This window comes from Ursus americanus, chromosome 18 (genome assembly GCF_024610735.1).
Source record: "Ursus americanus isolate L20-20 chromosome 18, mUrsAme1.1.p, whole genome shotgun sequence".
Taxonomy (NCBI): domain Eukaryota; kingdom Metazoa; phylum Chordata; class Mammalia; order Carnivora; family Ursidae; genus Ursus; species Ursus americanus.
Window position 1 is genome coordinate 10,423,016 of NC_142144.1, and position 21,229 is coordinate 10,444,244.

The window sequence follows — 21,229 nt, forward strand, 5'->3', positions numbered from 1 at the left end:
TTTCTTGCCTTGTCCTCTGATCAAAACCTTTTCTTGGAGGTTTCTTGTACCTGCTAGCAAGATCTGACATTGCAGTTCACCAGGGCACTTTTTGTTATATGCCTGTTCTTTGGCGGTTGCTTGATCCTGAGTAAGTGAAATTTGAGGGAAGAGGAAGTTAGAGAGTTATATTCCAGCCTGAATTTCCTCTTTGACTAACTTGTTTGTTGCGAGGCAGTAAGTTCCTTGACTGTGGGGAGCATGATGATTTATTTCTGAGTACCCAGTACCGAACCTGGGGCCTGGACACAGAGTAGATGTTCTGCTTGAACGTAAGCTTCACCAGGGACTTTCATTCACTGCCGTAGACATGCCTTTACAACAGTGCGTAGAACAGAATAGTTGCCCAACGTATATTTGTTGAATAGGTGGAAGACTGGTTGGCTGGCTGGGCCTGGTTAAAACTCCTTCACTGGTTAATAATTATAACTTTCATTTACTGGGTGTATGCCATTTGCTGGGCACTTACATAAATTATCAGTAACCCTTATCACCTTTCTACAGGGTAGAAGTAAGTGATGGGCTGTGGCTGAGGAAAGTGAGGGGGAGAGAGGAGTTGAGGATATCTCCCAAATTTCTGACCTGGATACTGGTCCAAGTGATGATGAAACCCAGGGAGAGGAGCATGAGTTATTTTTTAAAATAGGCTGTGTTTGTGGTATCTGCAGATAGATGCAAGGGTCTGTTCCTAGGACAAAGGCTCTAAAAATGACACATTTGCCAGTTATCCTGGAAAGAGTGATGTTCTTGATCTTCCCAGAGCAAGGTTGCTTGTTTTAGAACTGCAGGCTTACAGCCATTATTTCCATGTGTTCTAATTTGAATATGTTCAGTTTCTGTTCCAGATGATCGGGCTGAGCAACGAACCTGTCTCATTTGTGGGGACCGTGCCACAGGCTTGCACTATGGAATCATCTCCTGTGAGGGCTGCAAGGGGTTTTTCAAGCGAAGCATTTGCAACAAGCGGGTATATCGGTGCAGTCGTGACAAGAACTGTGTCATGTCTCGGAAGCAGAGGAACAGGTGCCAGTACTGCCGCCTGCTCAAATGCCTCCAGATGGGGATGAACCGGAAGGGTGAGTGGTGCTTGTGGCTCTACTACCCACTTTACCATCACTTTACCTTTAGGGTTAGCTATGAAGCCTTGGAGTTTTTCATTTCCCAAGCCTGCACTGTGTGCCAGGTCTTATACCATGTACTCATAACCCCAAAACAGATTTGTCACAGTGCCTGCCTATAGGGGTTTCCCAGACTAGGTGGGGAGAAAGGCCGGTGAGATGTTACAGATTCTGTGAGAATGAATTCACAGGCTCCAATTGGCAAGACCCCAATTAACAATCAAGTCTTAACTCGGATTAATATACTCCATTAGTTCTTCTTTCAGAGCCTGATGACAGGAGGTAGGAATTTTAGATGAAGAAGCAGAAGGGCAGTATGTCACCTGAATGTGGTATCATTTTGCTTGCTAGAATCATGGCATACTCAAAGGCTAGGCATGCCCAGAAATCTGCATCCAGGTTGGTGAAGAATTTGGATTTATTGGGAAGCTTTCCAAGAGCCATTAGCCTGAGATTATGTGAAAAACCAATATTCTAAAAGGGTTAATCCAGGGGGCAGGCTTTGAAGAATGGATTGGTGTGGAGAAAGCAGAAAGGCCACCTAGAAAGTTTTTAGAAGAGTCCAGTTTAGAAGAATCTGATGGAGGGGCAGGAATAATAATGGCACAGATGGGGAGATGTGGAGAAGCTTACCTGACAGGAGTTGATAACATACTGGGTATTGGGCAGCACCAGAAGTTGAAGTTGCGGATTTGGATTAATAGTAAATGGCCCCACCAGAAAAAAAATCAGGCTAAAAAAACAGGGTGGGGCAAAATGCTGGCCTTGGCAGTGCATTGTTTGAGGTATCTAAGAAGGACACATACAGTGTCCACCAAGGAATTTGGATGTGTAGGACTGGAACTGAAGCTAAAGTCCTGCCTTCAAGTAGAAGTTTGTGGAACTATTCGCAATCAGATGGTAAAATTTTCTTAGTGGGTAGAAATCACCCAGAGAGAACTTGACTACAGAAGAGGAGAGGGCCAATGTCAGAAACTCAGAGTATTCTCATAAAGGGTAGAGAGTAGTACAGTACAGTTCAGTAGAAAAATGGAGACAGAGGTTGGTGACAGACTAGCTCTGTGACCTTGGGCAGTTTGCTTTATGTTTCTTATGCTCAATTATCTTGCCTTTAAAATAGTATGATAATATTTAACCTTTCAGAGTTCTCTAGAGGATTAAATAAGACAGCATATATATATCAAATCTACTCAGCAAGGTTCTAGGGGTTCATAATAGTAGTGTATAGGGTAGGAGTTAGATTTAGCGAACTGTTCAAATTGGTTTTGTCACATTAATAAATGCAGACAACCAGATATATGCCCATTATGAAGAAAGGTAAGAAAGTTACAAAAGGGCATTTAGATAAATTTAAGTCATTTATAATTTATTTATAATACTAATATTTATTGATTACTATGTATATCAGAGACTCTTATACACTTTCTATGCATTATCTCATTGAATATACACAAACCTATTATTAAATATTACCCTCAGTTTAGGGGCACCTGGCTGGCTCAGTTGGTGGAGCATGCAACTCTTGATCTTGGGGTCATGAGTTCAGGCCCTGCATTGGGTGTAGAGATTACTTAAAAATAAAATCTTTTAAAAAATATTACCCTCAGTTTATAGATGCAGCTTGGGGAGGTAAAATGACTTACCAGTAGATAGGTTAGTGGTGCTTATGTTGATAATAATTATTAGTTGTAGTTTGTTATTAATCAAGCAGAGCTTGTACCTAACCACATGGATATCATGCTGCTTCACATGTCTACCATATGGCATAGCTATTTGCATGACGGAGTGCCCTGTGTTTACTGGATGATAAATACCTATAATAGGGCATTTAAAAACTTAACAACTTTGTTCTCTGTGTTTCTAATCTCATCTTCTGTCTGGAACTTACTTACTGTGCCTCAGGCCTGCTTTGCATTATCCTGCCTGTGCTCAGGTGCTTTCCTTTGCCTAGAAGTCCTCTCCCTTCCCCACTGTTTTCCAGCCACTAGTACCAAACAGGTAGTGCCTTGAAGAGAGAGTCTGTGGGCATCTACCCACTTTCATCTGATTTGGTCTTGGTCCCATATTCTTGTCTCCCTTTGTTGTCTTCGCTGTATTTTATCAAAGCGTATTAGTGGATTGCCTTCTTGACTATTCTCTGATGATTCATCCTGCTTATTCAGTTGGAGTGTGAGATTCTGGGGCTTCTAACCAAACTCTTCTATCTCAGGCAAAAAGAAGCTTATAACCTCCTAATTCCTGTAACCATAGTCAGGAGAAGATGACACATGGAGTGTGAGGGGTGGGAGCTGCCTTCCTATGTCCATTTTTGTGCATTACAAGATGGCTTAGTTGCCTTGTGAAGGCTGCCTCTCAGAGAGAAACCCTGCCACCTCCTGGTTGGTGCTGAGAAAGCAGAATTAAAATTATAGTGGCCATTGGAATATATTTGGATTGATGGAATTGTCCTATATGGAACTTTGAAGAATGGATGTAGTGTTCAACATAAGTTTATGCACTTGTCAAAACCTATAGAAATATATACCACTAAAGAAGTGAATTTTACTGTATATAAATTTGTTTAAAAGCAACGAGTATATGGGGGAAAGACAGAATGTAGACTGTGATAAATTAATCTAACCGATATTACAAATAAATCGCATACTCAACACTGAAGGAAATGGGGGAGAAAGGAGCTGACCTTGGGAAATAGTGTTTTGACTGTATACTGTATACCATAGGACTAAAGATAAAAAGAACTGTATACAAACAAAGCTCTCTAGTTTGTAAATTTATTTCTCTCAAGGTTACGAGTTGGGAATTCTGTCCTACTTTATTTGTATACTAGGGTTGAACAAACAAGTGAATATATTGTTGATAATGAGAGTCAGGTTTCTCACATCAGAGAAAAAAGTTATAAATCAGGAAAGGGGAAGGCTAAACTGAAACCTCTGGTGCTAGATTGGAAGCATCAATATGTACTCATGTTTAGAAAAAAAAATTAGAAAAACCAGATCTTGGTTTCCAAATATCAGTAAAAGGAATTAGGACTCTTTGGAGAATGGGTTGATTTTAGGGTTGAGGCAGGGAAAATATAAGATGAGCCTGGTGCCAGGAAGTTAGCATGTGCTATATTTTTTTGAAAAGGAGGGGGCGGGGTGTTATCAAAAGGTCATAGAAGCCAACCTGAAAGCACTTCCAGTAGCCAAAGGTGGAACAACTTAAGAAACAAAATAACCATGTATTAGTTTATAATCCAAAAAATAAAATATCCATGAATTCATACTGATAGAACTAACTGAATAAATAGAGGGGTGACAGTTCTTTCTTTAGAAGAATTCTAATTAATAAGTGTAGAAGACATGAGGGAAATAGAAAATCACCATTAAAACACAACAGTAACAATTGCTATAGGCAGGATTGACTTATGGATGCTAAAATAAGAGAGCATAGTTTTAACAGAAGCAGACTATTTGCGTAGCCCCAGAATGTTTGTTAATTACAGAGGGAAAAATAGTAAGTTTCAGTAGAAAATTCTGACAGATACCACTTCAGCCAAGCAAAGCAAGGTCAGTATCACCAGTATATTTACACTGGCATCATATGCCCCCTGATATGATACAGTAGGGGCACATATACACACAGGAATGGATTCATTCCCAGTCTGCTCATGAGAAAACAGGCAAACCCAAATTGAAAGACATTCTTCAAACTAACTGACTTTTTTTTCCCCCGAAGATTTTATTTATTTGACAGAGCGCACGCACAGCCAGGGGGAGCTGCAGGCAGAGGGAGAAGGAGAAGCAGGCTCTCTGCTGAGCAGGGAGCCCGATGCGGGACTCCATCCCAGGACCCTGGGATCATAACCTGAGCCAAAGGCAGACGTTTAACCGACTGAGCTTTAGTTTGTAAATTTATTTCTCTCAAGGCACCCCTAAAATAATTGACATTATACAGAATACTCTCAAAAGTGTCAGGGTCAAAAAAGACGAGGAAAGACTAAGGAAGGTTGAAGGAAACTAAAGACTGAGCTTTAGTTTGTAAATTTATTTCTCTCAAGGCACCCCTAAAATAAGTGACATTATACAGAATACTCTCAAAAGTGTCAGGGTCAAAAAAGACGAGGAAAGACTAAGGAAGGTTGAAGGAGACTATGGAGACATGACAACTATATGCAATGTGGGATCCAGGATTGGATTCTGGAACAGAAGAGGACATCAGTGGGGAAATCGGAATAAAGTTTATACTTTGGTTAGTATTATTATACCAAAGTTAATTTCTTAGTTTTGATGAATGGTCTGTGGGTTATATGAGATGTTAACAGATGGGGAAGCTGGGTATAAAGGAATTCTCTGTACTTTATGTATGTATGTATGTATGTATTTATTTTTGCGACTCTTCTCTAAGTCTAAACTTACCTCAAAATTCAGAAAGTTAAATGTTCAAAAAAATTCAGCTGACATGTATGAGTCCGCCTTCTCCTGTCCCTCTCTCTGGACATAGCTATCTCTTCATACCTGGAATTTGGCTAGTCAGGAAATTAATTAGCAAAGCAGTGAGGGAAATTTAAATAAGGGTAGTGAGTAGAGGCTGGGCCCCATCTGTCCATCTTCACTACTATCCCATTACCCCCCAGACACCTACTGCTCCCCCAGCCTTCAGCCTTCAGGATAATTCTGGCTCCTCAGAAAGATTTTCAGAGCCCCTCTGACTCTGGCATCAGCTGCTTCATCCCTTCTCCCTTTGCTGCTCCCCATACAGTTCACATTCCATCCTAGGTCTCCAAAACCTCAATGATGTTTCATGTTTGGGGGGCTTTGCACATGTGGCTTTATCTTGCTGGAATGATTTACCCCCTCCTCTTCGCCTGGGTATATATACTTTTCTTTGGAGGCTCAGCTTTTCTTTGTAACATCCTCTAAGCAGCTTTTCTGACACCACCCCTCACCAGAAAGCTGACCCGCCTGGACTTCCACAGCCCCTTTTGCCCTCTGCCATAGCCTCAATCACCTTATGCTCTCTTTGTTTATTTTTTTCTGTTCCCCCCATTATTAGACAGTGTGCTCCTCAAAGGCTATGCCAAGTCCCACTTGCCTCGTGTCCTTCAACAGTTAACTCAGTTAGGTAAGGTGCTTTCTGGTTTGGTGGATTTACTCTGGTGGGGGGCCAGAGCATGAAGCGGGATGGGGGAAATATTGTTAATTTCATCAGCGGCAAGAAGAAGATACACTGAGCCCCATGAGGGAATTTATTCAGTACAGAAATTATGTGGGGGAAAAAAAGAAATTATTTGAGAAAATTTAAAACTCCTTTAACTTAGTTGTCTCATAACTTACTAATTAACTAGTTAAAAAGTAAAAAGTTTAAGGAGAACTTCTTGGAAAGGGTTGATGTTTATATAGTGGCATTGTGAGAATGACTCTGTAGCATTGCCATACCGCTTTACCAGGATTAAAATGAAACGCCACAGTGTCTGGGTGGCTCAGTCAGTTAAGTGTCTGCCTTCGGCTCAGGTCATGATCCTGGACTGCCGGGATTGAGTCCCACATCAGGCTCCCTGCTCAGCAGAGAGCCTGCTTCTCCCCCTGCCTCTCCCCCTGCTCATGCACTCTTTCTCTCTTTCTCTCTCAAATAAATAAATAAATAAAATTTAAAAAATAAAATAAAATGGAACACCAAGAAATCTCAAGCAGAGGATATTTGAGCAGAATCTTGAAGGCATAGAAGTTCAAGCTCCTTACAAACTTAAATAACTATGTATGTATGTATGTATGTATGTATATATGTGTGTATGTATTTTTAAGTAATCTCCACACCCAGTGTGGGGCTTGAACTCACAACTCCAAGATGAAGAATTGCATGCTCCCCCGACTGAGCCAGCCGGGCATCCCTTAAGAGCTTTTTAAAAACAACTCCCCTCCTCCCTCCAGGCACGAGAGGGAAAGGAAGGAAGGAGGGGAAGAGAGGGAGAAAGAGAAAGCGTATGTGTTTATATATATATTTCTTAACTATTTGGGAGGAAGTTAAAGACATCATTCCTCTTTGTTTTCTGACATAACCACAGTACTATTATCAAAATCAGGAAATTTAACATGGCATAATATTGTAATCTAATTAGCAGACCTTATGCAAATTTCACCACTTATTTCAATGTCCTTTATAGCAGTGTATTTTTTGTGAGCTAGGAACCAGTCCAGGATCATGTATTACATTTAGCTTTTATGTCTCTTCAGTCTCCTTTAACCTGAAATGATTCCTCATCCTTTTTTTTTCTTCAATAACATTGTTAATTTTGGAGAAAACAAGTAGAATATTCCTCAACTTGGGCTTGTCAGTTTCCTCACAATTACATTCAAGTTACGCATTTTTGGCAAGAATGCCACAAAAGCGATGTTGTGTCCTTTTAGCGCATTCTTTCAAGAACATATGGTATAGCTTTGCGCTACTATTGGTCATGTTAACTTGAATCACTTGGTTGAGGTGATGTCATTTGGGTAAGGTGGTGTTGCCAGATTTTTCCACCATAAAGTTTCTGAGTAGAGGCAAACAACATGTGTGAGGTGAAACTGTGTAAAACAGTATGACATGTTCAAGGACTGACAGATAGTTCTCTGTAGTTACAGTGTAACGTTTGTGGCAAGAGATGAAAATGGGGAACCCCAGAAGAACCAGATCATAGGAGTGTCTTGAATCCTAAGCTAGGGAGCTTGGGTTGAGCCCATAGACCGGTGGGTTTTGAGCAGGACTTTGATATAGTTAGCTTTGTGTCTTACTCTCCTTTCTGTTTCTGGGTTTGGTTTGGCTGCCCAAGCTAAGTGAGGAATGGTAGGTACATGAGTCCCAGAGCAGAAAAAGTATTTGTACTTCTTTTAAGCAGATAGAAGAACTATAGCTGCTGCCACTCAGACTTGGATAAGAGATACAGCAAAACCATTCCTGTGATCTTGCACCCAGAAACCCTTTGTTTTTGTTTTTGTTTTTTTCTAAATCAGTTCACTATAAGAAAGATTCTCAGCCCCGTTGAGAAATTTGCTCTTAGCTCAATATAGCTTCAAGGAACAAGTGCAGAATCAGAGGATCTAAACTAAAATTCCCCACTCTGTCAGTTCTTCCCTGAGAGGTCTTGAATAAGTCTCTTTACCTCTCTGAGCTTCAGGTTTTTTCATCTCTAGACTACATAGGATAATAATAATGTACACCTTCCAAGAATCAAATGTGATACCATATATGTGAATACATTATAAGCTTTAAGATATGGTCCAAGTTTTTGTTTTAACAGAGGCACTGTGACACATTGTGTTATTTCCCATACTTCAGGCAATTTCATGCCATCTTGACAAATTTTACCAGTTTTTGACCAAACCAGTACTATTGTTTATATTCTTCTTTATTTTTTAAAAAAGATTTTATTTATTTATTTGAGAGAGAGAGATCAAGAGAGTGAGCACGAGTGGGGTGAGGGGCGGGAGAAGCAGACTCCCCACTGATGTGGGCCTCAATCTTGGGACTCTGGGATCCTGACCTGAGCCGAAGGCAGACACCCAACCAGCTGAGCCACTCGGGCGCCCCTATATTCTTCTTTAAATCAAAAAAATTTTTAAATCAAAGTTAATTTTCAAAGGGAATTTTTTATCACCTCAGTGAATGGAAAATCAGTATATTTTAATGCATGTTAAGTGTGTAATTGAGAGTTTATGCACCACCTAAAATTTTGTTTCTCCTGTGGTATGCAGACACACTATGGAAAAAACTAGTTGTGGAAAGAAGTCTGGTCTTAGTCTAATAGTCTGGATTCCAACCCTGATTCTGCTGTTTAGTTTCTGTTACTGTAAACAAAATACCTCATTTTTCTGAGCCTCACAGTCATCTGTTCAGTGGGAGTGATACTGATACTTCCCTCATGAGTTTGTTTTACCCAAGATAGTACCTGAAACATAGTACATGTCCATCATATGTGAGTTTCCTTAGTCCGGGGTTGGGGGTGGTTGAGAGACACCATGAGCTTTTAAATATCAGAACAAAAAATGGGTAAGTTGTAAATCTTTAAGATTTGTGGCCCTTAAAAAAAAAAAAGAAAAACATGTTGAGTTCCTTCCTCACCTCCAAGACAGTGAGAGTGAGATATCAAGTAAAATGTATTCAGTGTTGGATCTGCTGATGATAGATCTTTATTCTGCACCTCTGTGAGCTGAAGCAAAGACATAGAGAACTCAGTATTGAAAATAGAAGTGTCTGAAGATTGTCATTGACTCTAGAACAGCAGGGAGGGAATTTTAAGGATTTTTAGAACTTGAAATTAGGTTGCAAGAGAGCTCCAGGCAAAAACCAGTATGCATCTGGCTTTAATATAAGCTGTGTATGTTTCCCACTCCGAATTCATAGCAGCCTTGTAAAGCAGACTATGTTGTCTCCATTTCACAGATGAAGATATTAAGGATCCAGCAAAGCTGGGAATGGAGCCTTGTTTTTTTTTAATTACTGTGTACATAGAAAAGAGGCTGGATAGAGGGGAGGATACCTACTTTATGTGCCAGGCCCTATGCTTGGTGCTTTAGTTATTTTATATGTAATCCTCAGAATACCCCCATAAGATAAGTTCTATAGTAGCCCCATTTATTCTTAAAGAAACTGAGGTTCAGAGAGGTGAAGAAACTTGTCTGTAGTTACACAGACCAGGCAAAAACTGGATTTTTTTTAAAACTATTTTTTGAGGGGCGCCTGGGTGGCACAGCGGTTAGGCGTCTGCCTTCGGCTCAGGGCGTGATCCCAGCGTTCTGGGATCGAGCCCCACATCAGGCTCTTCCGCTATGAGCCTGCTTCTTCCTCTCCCACTCCCCCTGCTTGTGTTCCCTCTCTCGCTGGCTGTCTCTATCTCTGTCGAATAAATAAATAAAAAAAAATCTTTTTAAAAAAAAAAAAACTATTTTTTGATATATTTATTTTTGCAAGAAAGAGCGCATGTGCAGGTGCGCACGCACACATATATGCACATGCACATTAATGCACAGGTGGGGGGAGGGGGAGAGGAAGAAGCAGACACCTCACGGAGTAGGGAGCCTGATGTGGGACTTGATCCCAGGACCCTGGGATCATGACCTGAACCAAAGGAGACGCTTAACAGACTGAGCCACCGAGGCACCCCAAAAACTGGATTTAGACCCAAGCTTGTCTATTCTGAAATGTGTAATCTAATGTCTGTTCTAAGGAAAATGAACTTCCTGTTAGTTTTTCAGTTACCACAGGAACCAAGCATTATGCTTGGAACCCTCAACCCTGCCTCAAGGACTTTCTAGATTCTTCATGTTAATTTTTTTGGAAGCAGGTATATTATTTATATATGTGTATGTATATATATGTGTTTGTGTATAGCAAAGCTTGCTCTCACATGATGCTATTAGCTTATCTTCTGTTGTTAACATTGCCTCCTCCAAGCTAGCCTCCACAGCGGCCATCACAAAGATTTTTTGAAAATGCCAACCTGACCACATCCATCCCCTGCATTCCATCTTATCCTTAGCTTCCTCTGCTGAAGTCCATACTCTTACCCTGATATTAAACGCTATCTATGATCTGGCTCCAGTTGGCCTCTCCAACCTCCAACTTCATCTCTTGCTACTCTACACACACACACACACACACACACACACACACACACGTGCAAATTGGGAGGCAGGGGCAGAGGACTAGGGAGAGAGAAAATCCCAAACAGGCTCCACACCCCGTGCAGAGCCCTACACAGGGCTCAATCTCACAACCCCAAGATCATGACCTGAGCGAAAACCAAGAGTCTGATGCTTAACCGACTGAGTCACCCAGGCACCCCTTTACTGACTGCTTTTATAGGGAGAAACCAATCAGATAAAAAATTTAATTAATAAAAAAAATAACAAGTGCAGCTGGGTGGCTTAGTCGGTTAAGCAACTGCCTTCGGCTCTGGTCATGATCCCGGGGTCCTGGGATCGAGCCCCACATCGGGCTCCTTGCTCAGCTGGGAGCCTGCTTTTCCCCTGCCTGCCGCTCCCCCTGCTTGTGCTTGCTCTCTCCCTCTCTCTCTCTCTCTCTGTGTCAAATAAATAAATAAAATCTTTAAAAAACAAAAAATTTGTTCTCCTCATCCTATAAATTAGACCCAAACTTAGCCTGGAAATTAAAAATACTTTCTTTAAAAATGGAAATATTCTTTCTCTACCTCTCTTTGAATTTACTGAAGCCTTCAGATGCATCATCCTGGTGGGATATTTGAACTGTGCACAGGACTGTTAATATGCTGTCACCTTTGCTGAGCATATTAAATGTATGCAGGGTGTGCAGTATGTGTCTATTGCCTTGGGGGCCAGAAGTATCTGTTGCCTATGAGGTAGCCTAGAATAATGGAAAGAGTATATACTTTGGGTCCAGAAAGGCCTCTGTTTTAATCTTGATTTCATCAATTGTTACCTCATGCTTTTGGTCAAGTAGGTTCTCTTTTTGTGCCTAGACTTCTGTGGGTATGCTTTTGACTGTCTTGACTTATGTTTCCTTCCAGCAATCAGAGAAGATGGCATGCCTGGAGGCCGAAATAAGAGCATTGGGCCCGTCCAGGTGAGTTCTAGGCCTCAGTCTTTGTGATCCATCCTGGAAGCCCAGGGCTTTTGATGGAGCCATCTTGTTTTCATTCCCATAAAACTGATTTTAGAGCCTGGTTATGAAAGCGCTTTGAAAATCTTAAATATGTAACATAACGATTAAAGCTTTTCTTGTGATTCCCTCAACCCTTCCCAAGGATTTCACAGGAAGTGAACTCAATTCCGGTTCTAAACCATCCAGAGGACTTTTTTGTCAGTCACTCAAGGTTGTTGATAACTTAGCCTGGCAGAAATCAGTAAGACTACTTTGCTGTTCAATGTCTCTAAAGATATATCAGCAGAAAGCTCATTGCCTTACTTGTAGAGTAGAAATAATACCCATTCAATCCCACAAATATTTAAGTACTTCCTTGGTGCAAGTCCTTTGTACTGTGAACTCAGTCTAGTGGGAGAGACAGATGTGTAAACAGACATCAGAGTATAGTGAGTGGTAACAGAGGATGCCCAGGGAGTACAGAAAGGAAGGACTAGTTGTTCTTTTTTCTTGAATTGGAGCTGTGGTTGGGAACTGAAGACATTCAGGGAAGCCTTCCTAGAGAAGGTAAAGTTTGAACTGAGGTGTGAAGGAAAAGGAGGAATTAGCTGTGCTGGGAAGGGGCAGGGAGCCAAATATCTTCTCTTGCTGCTAGACAGAACAGACTGTAAAAAGACCACAAGATAAATCTTTAAGGAATCAGAGAGTTGATGCAGTCAGGCTGGAGTGCTGGCCACATGGAATGGAGTGGCAGAAGATAAGGCAGGTTCCTTGAGTTTGGAATCTGTTCTCTAAAGAATGGCCTTCAACTGTCTTTGATTATAGCTTCTTAGGTAAAGCCTTTGTAGGGCCAGCCTACACCAACTTGTTCTTACTTGCCAACAGAAGAACTTCACGAAGGTAGAAAATTGGATCTGTTTATGACCCAGCAAATGAATCCCTTAGCACACTAGTGAGCAGGACCATGCCTCAAGGACTCTTGGTGTGGACCAAGAGGCAACTACTAAAAGCTTTTAAGTAGAGAGAGAGACATGGGCAGATCTGCATTTTTAAAAGATCATTATAGGGGCACCTGGGTGGCTCAGTGGTTGAGTGACTCACTCTTGATTTCTGCTCAGGTCATGATCTCAGGGTTGTGGGATCAAGCCCCACATCAGGCTCCTTACTCAGCAGGGAGTCTGTTGGAGATTTTCTCTCTCCCTCTCCCTCTGCCCCCCCCACATGCTATTTCTCTTTCTCTAAAATAAATAAATAAATCTTTTAAAAAAGAATAAAGTAAAATTTAAAAATATATATAAAGGGACGCCTGGGTGGCTCAGTTGGTTAAGTGGTCTGCCTTCGGCTCAGGTCAGGATCCCAGGACCCACAACGGGATCCCTGCTCAGTGGGGAGTCTGCTTCTCCCTCTACCTCTGCCGCTCCCCCTGCTTGTGCTCTCTTTCTCTCTCTATCTCTTGTCAAATAAATAAAAATAAAAAAGGAAAGATTATTCTAGCAATAGAAATGGTTTGTGAGGAGCTGGGTAAACGTCTGTAAAACTGGGAGCAGAGAAAAGGCAGTTCATAGGGTTTTATAGAAGTCCAGCCAAGAGATACAGGGCAATGATAGTATAGTTTAAAGGGGAGAGAATAGATTCAAGAGAGATTTAATAGGTAAAATTGATAGGATTTATCCAGTTGAATGTGAGGGAATGAGAGAAAGATAGGAATTCATAGTTGTTTTGAGACATATGCCGATGAAATATGGGGCATTTCCTAGCACATATATGCACTCAGTCAGGCTGTGGGTATGTGCTGTATTCATTTCTTTTTTTAAAATCAAACATTTTGGGAGGCCTGGGTGGCTCAATCAGTTAAGTGTCTACCTGCGGCTCAGGTTGTAATCCCAGGGTTCTGGGATCAAGTCCCGCAGTGGGCTCCTTGCTCGGTGGGGAGCCTGCTTCTCCCTCTGCCTGCCACTCCCCGTGCTTGTGTGCTCTCTCTCTCTGGCAAATAAATAAATAAAATCTTCAAAAAAAAAAATAAATCAAACATTTTTATTCATGTTATTCAAACCATATCTGTTTCTTGAAAATTAATTTATTTTGGTCTATACCCATACATGTTCTTTTGTGTGTGTGTGTGGTAAAAAACATATAACATGAAATTTATCCCCTTAACAAATTAAGTGTATGGTACAGTTTTATTTACTGTATGCACATTTTTGTACAGTAGATCTCTACAACCTTTTCATCTTATGACTGAAACGCTATACCCATTGAGCAACAACTCCTTATTTCCCCTTCTCCCAGTCCTTGGCAACCACCATTCTACTTTCCCTTTCTAAGTTTGACTACTTTTGATACCTCATATAAGTGGAATCATGTAGTATTTGTTCTTCTGTAACTTCCTTATTTCACTTAGTGTAATATCCTCAAGGTTCATCCACACTGTAGCATAGTCCAGGATTTCTAAGGCTGAATAATATTCTATTGTGTATGCATATACCATATTTTGTTTATCCATTCACCCATCAATGGATATTTAAGTTGTTTCCATCTCTTGGCCATTGTGAATAACGCTGCAGTGAATGTGGGAGGGCAGATACCTCTTTGAGATCCTGATTTCAGTTCTTTTGGGTAAATACCCAGAAGTGGAATTATGGGGTCATATGGTAGTTTTATTTTTAATTTTTTGAGAAACCTCCATACTGTTTTCCATAGTGGCCACACCATTTTACATTCCCACCCAGCAGTGCATAAGGGCTCCAATTTTCGGTATCTTCTCTGGTATTTCTTATTTTCTGTTTTTTTCTGATAATGGCATTCCGGATAGTTGTGAGGCAAAACCTCATTATGGTTTTGATTTGGATTTTTCTGATATTAGTGACGTTGAGCATCTTTTCATATACATTTTGGCTGTGCTGTTTACATGTCTTTGGAGAAGATTTTTTTTGTATGTTTATTCAAATCTTTTGCCCATTTTTATTTATTTTTTTAAAGATTTTATTTATTTGTGAGATGGGGGGGATTTGAGAGAGAGCACAAGCAGGGGCAACAGCAGCCCGAGGGAGAAGCAGATTCCCCGCTGAGCAAGGAGCCTAATGTGGGACTCGATCCCAGGACCCTGGGATCATGACCTGAGCTGAAGGCAGACGTTTAACCGATTGAGCCACCGAGGTGTCCATTTTGCCCATTTTTATTTATTTATTTATTTTAATTTTATTTATTTATTAGAGAGAGAGATGGAGCACAAGCAGGGGGAGTGGCAGGCAGAGGGAGAGGGTGAAGCAGGCTCCCTGCTGAGCAGGGGTCAATCCCAGGACCTGAGCTGAAGGCAGACGCTTAACTGACTGAGCCACCCAGGCGCCCCATTTTTAAATCTGGTTATTTGGGGTTTTTACTGTTGAGTTGTAGGAATTCCCTATATCTCTTGGATATTAACCTTTATCGGATAAATGGTTTGCAGATTTTTCTCTCATTCTGTAGGTTCCTGTTGACACTGTTGATTGTTTGCTTTGCAGAAGCTTTTTAGTTTGATGTAATTCCATTTGTCTGTTTTTTGCTTTTATTGCCTGTACTTTGGATATCGTATTCAAGAAATCATTGCCAAGGCCAACGTCAAGAAGCTTTTTCTCTGTGTTTTCGTTTAGGACTTTTATAGTTTCAGGTCTTTCATCCATTTTGAGTTGAGTTTTGTATGAAGTATAAGAACAGAAACTATTTTCATTCTTTTGCATATGAATATCTAGTTTTCCCAGTACCACTTGTTGAAGAGACTATTCTTATGTAAGTTGGCAGCTTTGTTAAAGATCTTTTGACTATATATATGTGGATTTATTTTTGGGGCTCTCTATTCTTTTGCATTGGTCTATAGGCCTGTCCTCATGCCAGTACCATACTGTTTTGATTACTGTAATTTTTAATATGTTTTGAAACCAGGATGTGTAAGGCCTCTAGCTTTGTTGTTCTTTGTCAGGATCGTTTTGGCGATTTGGGGTTCTTTGGGTTTCCATATGAATTTTGGGATTTTTTTTTTTCTATTTCTGCAAAAAATGCCATTGGAATGTTGATAATCAGGATTGCATTGAGTCTGTAGATCACCTTGGATACTTATGGATATTTTAACAATAATTGTCTTTTAATCTGTGAACAGAGGATGTCTTTCCATTTATTTATATCTTAAATTTCTTTCTGTAGTGTACAAGTCTTTCATCTCTTTGTTATGTTTATTCCTAAGTATCTTATTCTTTTTGATACTATTGTAACTGAGATTGTTTTCTTAATTCCCTTTATCCAGATTCATTGTTAGTATATAAAAATGCAACTGATTTTTTTTTTATGTTGATTTTGTATCTTGAAACTTTGCTGAATTCTTTTGTTCTAACAGTCTTTTGGTTTTCTCTGTATAAGATCATGTCATCTATGAACTGAGATAATTTTACTTCTTTGTGATTTAGATGCTTTTTATTTCTTTTACGTGTCTAATTGCAATGGCTAGGACTTCCAGTACTGTGTTAAATAGAAATGGTGAGAGTGGGCATTTTTGCCTTGATCCTGATCTTAGAGAAAAAGCTTTTAGTTTTTCATCGAGTATGATGTTAGCTGTGGCTTTTCATGTATGGCCTTTATTTGCAGTCATTCTTTTTATATTTAGATGCAGTAGAAAGTTTATCTATTGGAAAGAATTCTTAAGCATTTCCTCAATGAAAAACCTTCTTCAGCATTACTCGAAGTCTTTCGAGTACGCTTCTCCCACCATTGCAGGGATCTTTAGTGGCTTAAGTCTCTAGACTCTATTTCTCTCTAGAGTGGAGGGAGATGATGCTCAGAGAAATCTTTCTCATTTGTCATTGCATTTGACTTTTTGATACTGAGCATATAATTTTCCCTTTGTCTCTTGCTTTTTTAGGTAGTGTGTTAGGAAGAGAGAGCTGTGATCTCCCAAGTTCTTAACTGTGTTTAATTATAATTAAAAATAAGGGATAGAATTACGATTTGTTGAGCACCTGTTGTGCACTTCATCACTTTAGCTTAGATTAACCTCTCGAGTCTGATTCAGTTCTGCACCCTAAGAGGGAACCCAAACTACTAAGTAGGTGGTATTATCTTCATTTTATAGGTGAGGGAAGTAAGGCTCGGAGAACTTGAGTGACTTGCCCAACAGCAAGCACCCAGTTAGGAAATGACAGATGAGATCTGAACCTAGATACAAGCCCTTCTGATATGTTCCATCTCCTTAATGCATCAGTGATTGCCTAGTGTCCTGTGGGACCTATAGGGAGAGACAGATGCAGTCCAACTTTGGCTCCCGGCTGGAATAATCTGATTTTTCAGGACTGGTTCTTTTCACCTAGCTCAGGTACTTCCATGCCCTCCAAGCTCTGGTATTGCTCTCACTACGACCACTGAGGCTACTTCAGTCAGGGTCTCAGTAGATGTCTTGCATTTTGATGGTGTCTTTTGTCTTTATGTGTCTTATAAAATCTGAGATTTTGGTGTTCTAAAGATCCTTAAGAGAAAAGGTTTGTCTGTTTTGTTACATGTTATTGAATAAAGAAAGTCTACCCCTCTAATTCAGTATACAATCTAAGTTTGTTGAGACCAATCACTCAACTTGTGTACCCGTTAAATTTTTCTTTTTTTCCCTCCAAGTCCTATGTGCTGGCTGGCTTCCAGTTCTAAATGCCTCCTGTATTTATGATCAGAGCAGCTCAAGGTTTCCTCACAGGCTGCTGGAACAAAGAGTTGTGCAGGTTTGAGTCAGACAGACTTGAGAGAAAATGTCCTCCCAGGCTTTCTATAGGAACAAGAAATAAAAATTTATCTGGCCCTTACTCCTTCCTGTTCACTCTCATTCTGTGCTGAGGTTAGCCAGTTAGACTACAACTCTGGGTTAAACACTTTATAGTGTTTATAAATACACTGTATATTATAAATACACAATATATAAATACATATTTATTCACTCCCTTTATGGTATGGTAGCTAGAGCCATGGACTGAATACTTGGGTACTTTGGTCTCTTCCTCAAACTCCTCCCAAGACATGGGCACACAGTATGATCTTGGGCAAGTCCGTTCACTTGTCTGAGCTAAAATTTCTTTTTATTTATTCTGTAGGCTTGGGAATGTCTTCCCTACTAAGAAAATCCATATGAAGTCTCATGGACAGTACTTAATAAGTGAATATTTGTTTATCCAACATGCATTCTTTGATTACTTTTTCCTGGGTTCTATCATAGCCTTATGTCTGATAGAGGGCATTTTTATGACACATTACCATAGTGCTATAAAAATAACAACGATAATGGTGAAGATATCATTGTCAACCTTCCATAAATGTTGCTATGTGTTAAGCCCTTTTCTAATCATGTGATAATGTATTAACTAATTTAATGCTCACGACAATCCCATGAGACAGATAGTATTATTTTCTCCACCACACAGGTAATTTTTGTTCAGATTTTGAATTTAAGTTCAAATAGTTAAATGACTTGCCTAAGATTATACAACTAGAAAGTAGCAGAACCTGTTTTGGAACAAAGGTGGTCTAACTCCAGTATTCATCCTCTTAACCACTGTGCTATTCTGCCTATCTCAGAATGCACAGAATTAGAAGTGGATAGAGGAAGGACCTAAAGTTTTGTCTAGGTAGTGATAGAAGGATTCACAAAGAAGGTGGCATTTGAATTAGGTGTTAAAAGGCAAGTAGGAGTTTGTTCTTGAAGAGTGGTGTTGCAGGGGTAGGAAAGAATAGACTCAAAGAGAAAGAGTGTTCAAGAACATGGAGGCTTTGTGGCTTGAGAGGAGGGTAAATGGACAAGAGGAAGGCCATAGTGAGCTATGGTGCTGGGAACAAAGCAACTGAGCTGTCCTAAGAGTATTGAGAGACCCTGGAGTATGGAATTGGAGGGGAGGGAGTCTGAGTGTCTCTCTAGAGAGTTCTGGGAATCCTTGTGAGGTTTAAATAAATTCTGGTCCTAAAGAAGGAAAGAGGGTATCCTGAGCACCCAGTCTAACACGTATCAATTTCTTCTCAAAGATATCAGAGGAAGAGATCGAAAGGATCATGTCTGGGCAGGAATTTGAGGAAGAGGCCAATCACTGGAGCAACCATGGTGACAGCGACCACAGTTCCCCTGGGAACAGGGCTTCAGAGAGCAACCAGCCCTCACCAGGCTCCACACTGTCCTCCAGGTGAGCTTCAAGGCAAACCCAGCATCATCTAGGGACCACCCAAAGAGTAGACCCACAAGGAACCTCTGGTCAGGTATCCCGGCCAGTCTGTTTCAGCCATTGTACTCTTGCTCCCTCAGTCTTTTGGGTAGGGGCCAGGATGACACAAAGCAGCATTTCACAGCCTACTTTTTGCTAAAGACCTTGAAAATGTCAGCAGTCTCTTCTGCAGGCTAATAAAGTGACATAGCTGCTGTCTGCGCCTATACATTCTTTACCTAACAGAATACCATTTTAAATGTAGCTCTTTTCTCACATTTATCACGGAAATAAAACAAACCACATTGACAATATTGAATTAAGTTATTTCTCTGTCTCAGCAATAGTGAAGATTTTCACTTTATAAATTTTAAGAAACTGAGAAATTTTAAGCTAATTAAATTTGCTGTTATCATGGAATACCAATTTAGAGACTCTTGGTTCAAGAATGTTATCTTAAGTTAGTTGTTAGGTGTAAAATGTAGCCATCAACTACCAGGGTAGATTTCCTTTTTGCAGAAACCTTTCTTATAGGAAAGGGATTGATCAACTTTTTCTATAAAGGCCAGATAATAAATATGTTAGGCTTTGCAGGCCACACAGTCTGGGTCTCAACTACTTGGCCCTACCATTATAGTGCAGAAATAGCCAAAGATTATTTTGGTGAATGAATGTGGCTGTGTTCCATTAAAACTTTATTTACCGAATAGGCCACAGGCTGTAGTTTGTCAACCCGTTACAGGAAATGCATCTAGGTAAAGCCAGAGGATTTTTGTTTAGGTGACAGAGTGGTTAGATTTCTCCAGGAAAGGGACGAAGATAAGAATCTGCCTTTCTCTTGGTATTTTTATTATAACTTTTATTTGTTTGATTGTTCCTTTTTTGTTCTTTCCTTTAAATGTTTAGGGGGTTCTTGCCAGATTCTTTACCAGATTCCATGTCAGATTCCTTGCTAGGTGCTGGATTTGTTCTATGACCTAGCCAGGCCCTATGCCTTAGTTTTCCTAGCAGTAAAAAAATACATACCCCCACCTTTGTGGATCATAGTTTGTGAGTATCCATTAAAATCTCTTCAAATGTGGCACCTATACAAAGAATTTATCAACCACTGTTTATTCAGTACCTATTTTACCAGGTCCTGGGTGTCCAATGATAAGTCACACATACACACACCTGCAGAGAGTCCCTGTCTGTGGGGGAGACATGCATGTAACCATTAATTATGTCCCCAATGAAGACAGATTGCATGGCCTAAAAACACCTTAGCCACCTTGAGCAGGCAGGAGACCTGCCATGGTTCTGCTTGACATGAGACTTTTCTCTTCAGTAGGTCTGTGGAACTAAATGGATTCATGGCATTCAGGGAGCAGTACATGGGGATGTCTGTGCCTCCACACTATCAATACATACCGCACCTTTTTAGCTATTCCGCCCACTCGCCACTCCTGCCCCCACAAGCTCGCAGCCTGGATCCCCAGTCATACAGTCTGATTCACCAGCTGGTATCAGCCGAGGACCTGGAGCCACTGGGCACGCCCATGTTGATTGAAGATGGGTGAGTGCCCCATTTAGCCCTTGCAACTTCAAAATGATCCCTACCCCACACCCACCTTCGTCCCTGGCTGCTAATACCCTAGGCTTTGGAATGAATCAGGGGGATAATGAGTAACAACTCAAGCATCAGAGGACAAATCTGTATTTATCTTTGAAGTCAATGGTCCCTTGTTTTTCTCTTGAGCATCTTTTTTCAGAGTTGGGCTGTTTATCAATCCTTAGGGAATTGGAATTAAAGGACTTTTGTTTCTGCTTGGGCCTAGGTAAGCTAGGCCCTGAGGTGGTCTGAGTGCTTCTCTGGCTCTGAGCCAGAGATGAGCTGTAATTCTGGGAATAATTATACATCAAGTCTAGGCTCATTAACAAGACATTCAAGGCACTAGCTGGTTGTGGACTGTCTGCATCCCTAGACAATGTACCCATTGGTAGCCTGGTGCCGTGTGCTCTGTGTGCAGACCTGAGTGGGTGGAAGGAATACTCTTGTCAATCCGCTGTCAGCTTTACCTAAGTAGATACTGATTCAGCCTCTAGGCCCACCAGCTGCTGTGTCCATTAATCCTTTGGCCTAAGGCATAGGCTGTTTGTTATCAGGCTTAGACCTCCTAAGGTTTGTATCCTGAGATTTCTTAAGCTAATTTCCAATATCAGAAGGGGAAATTCAGGGGAGCCTGGGTGGTGCAGTCATTAAGCGTCTGCCTTCGGCTCAGGGCGTGATCCCGGCGTTCCAGGATCGAGCCCCGCATCGAG

At 40.7% G+C, this 21,229-nt stretch overlaps 1 protein-coding gene across 5 annotated transcripts in view; it reads left to right on the forward strand.

Moving 5' to 3' along the window:
* The window catches only part of NR6A1 (nuclear receptor subfamily 6 group A member 1), a 219,634-nt gene that overhangs the window by 180,923 nt on the left and 17,482 nt on the right, over positions 1 to 21,229 (forward strand). For 3 of the 5 annotated variants that reach the window (XM_045790964.2, XM_045790967.2, XM_087869379.1), the window contains 4 exons: positions 873 to 1,115; positions 11,662 to 11,717; positions 18,756 to 18,910; positions 20,256 to 20,483. In XM_045790964.2, coding sequence (XP_045646920.1) covers positions 873 to 1,115; positions 11,662 to 11,717; positions 18,756 to 18,910; positions 20,256 to 20,483 — 682 coding nt within the window. The remainder of the gene's footprint in view (positions 1 to 872; positions 1,116 to 11,661; positions 11,718 to 18,755; positions 18,911 to 20,255; positions 20,484 to 21,229) is intronic. The other 2 variants (XM_045790965.2, XM_045790968.2) reach the window with 1 other exon arrangement.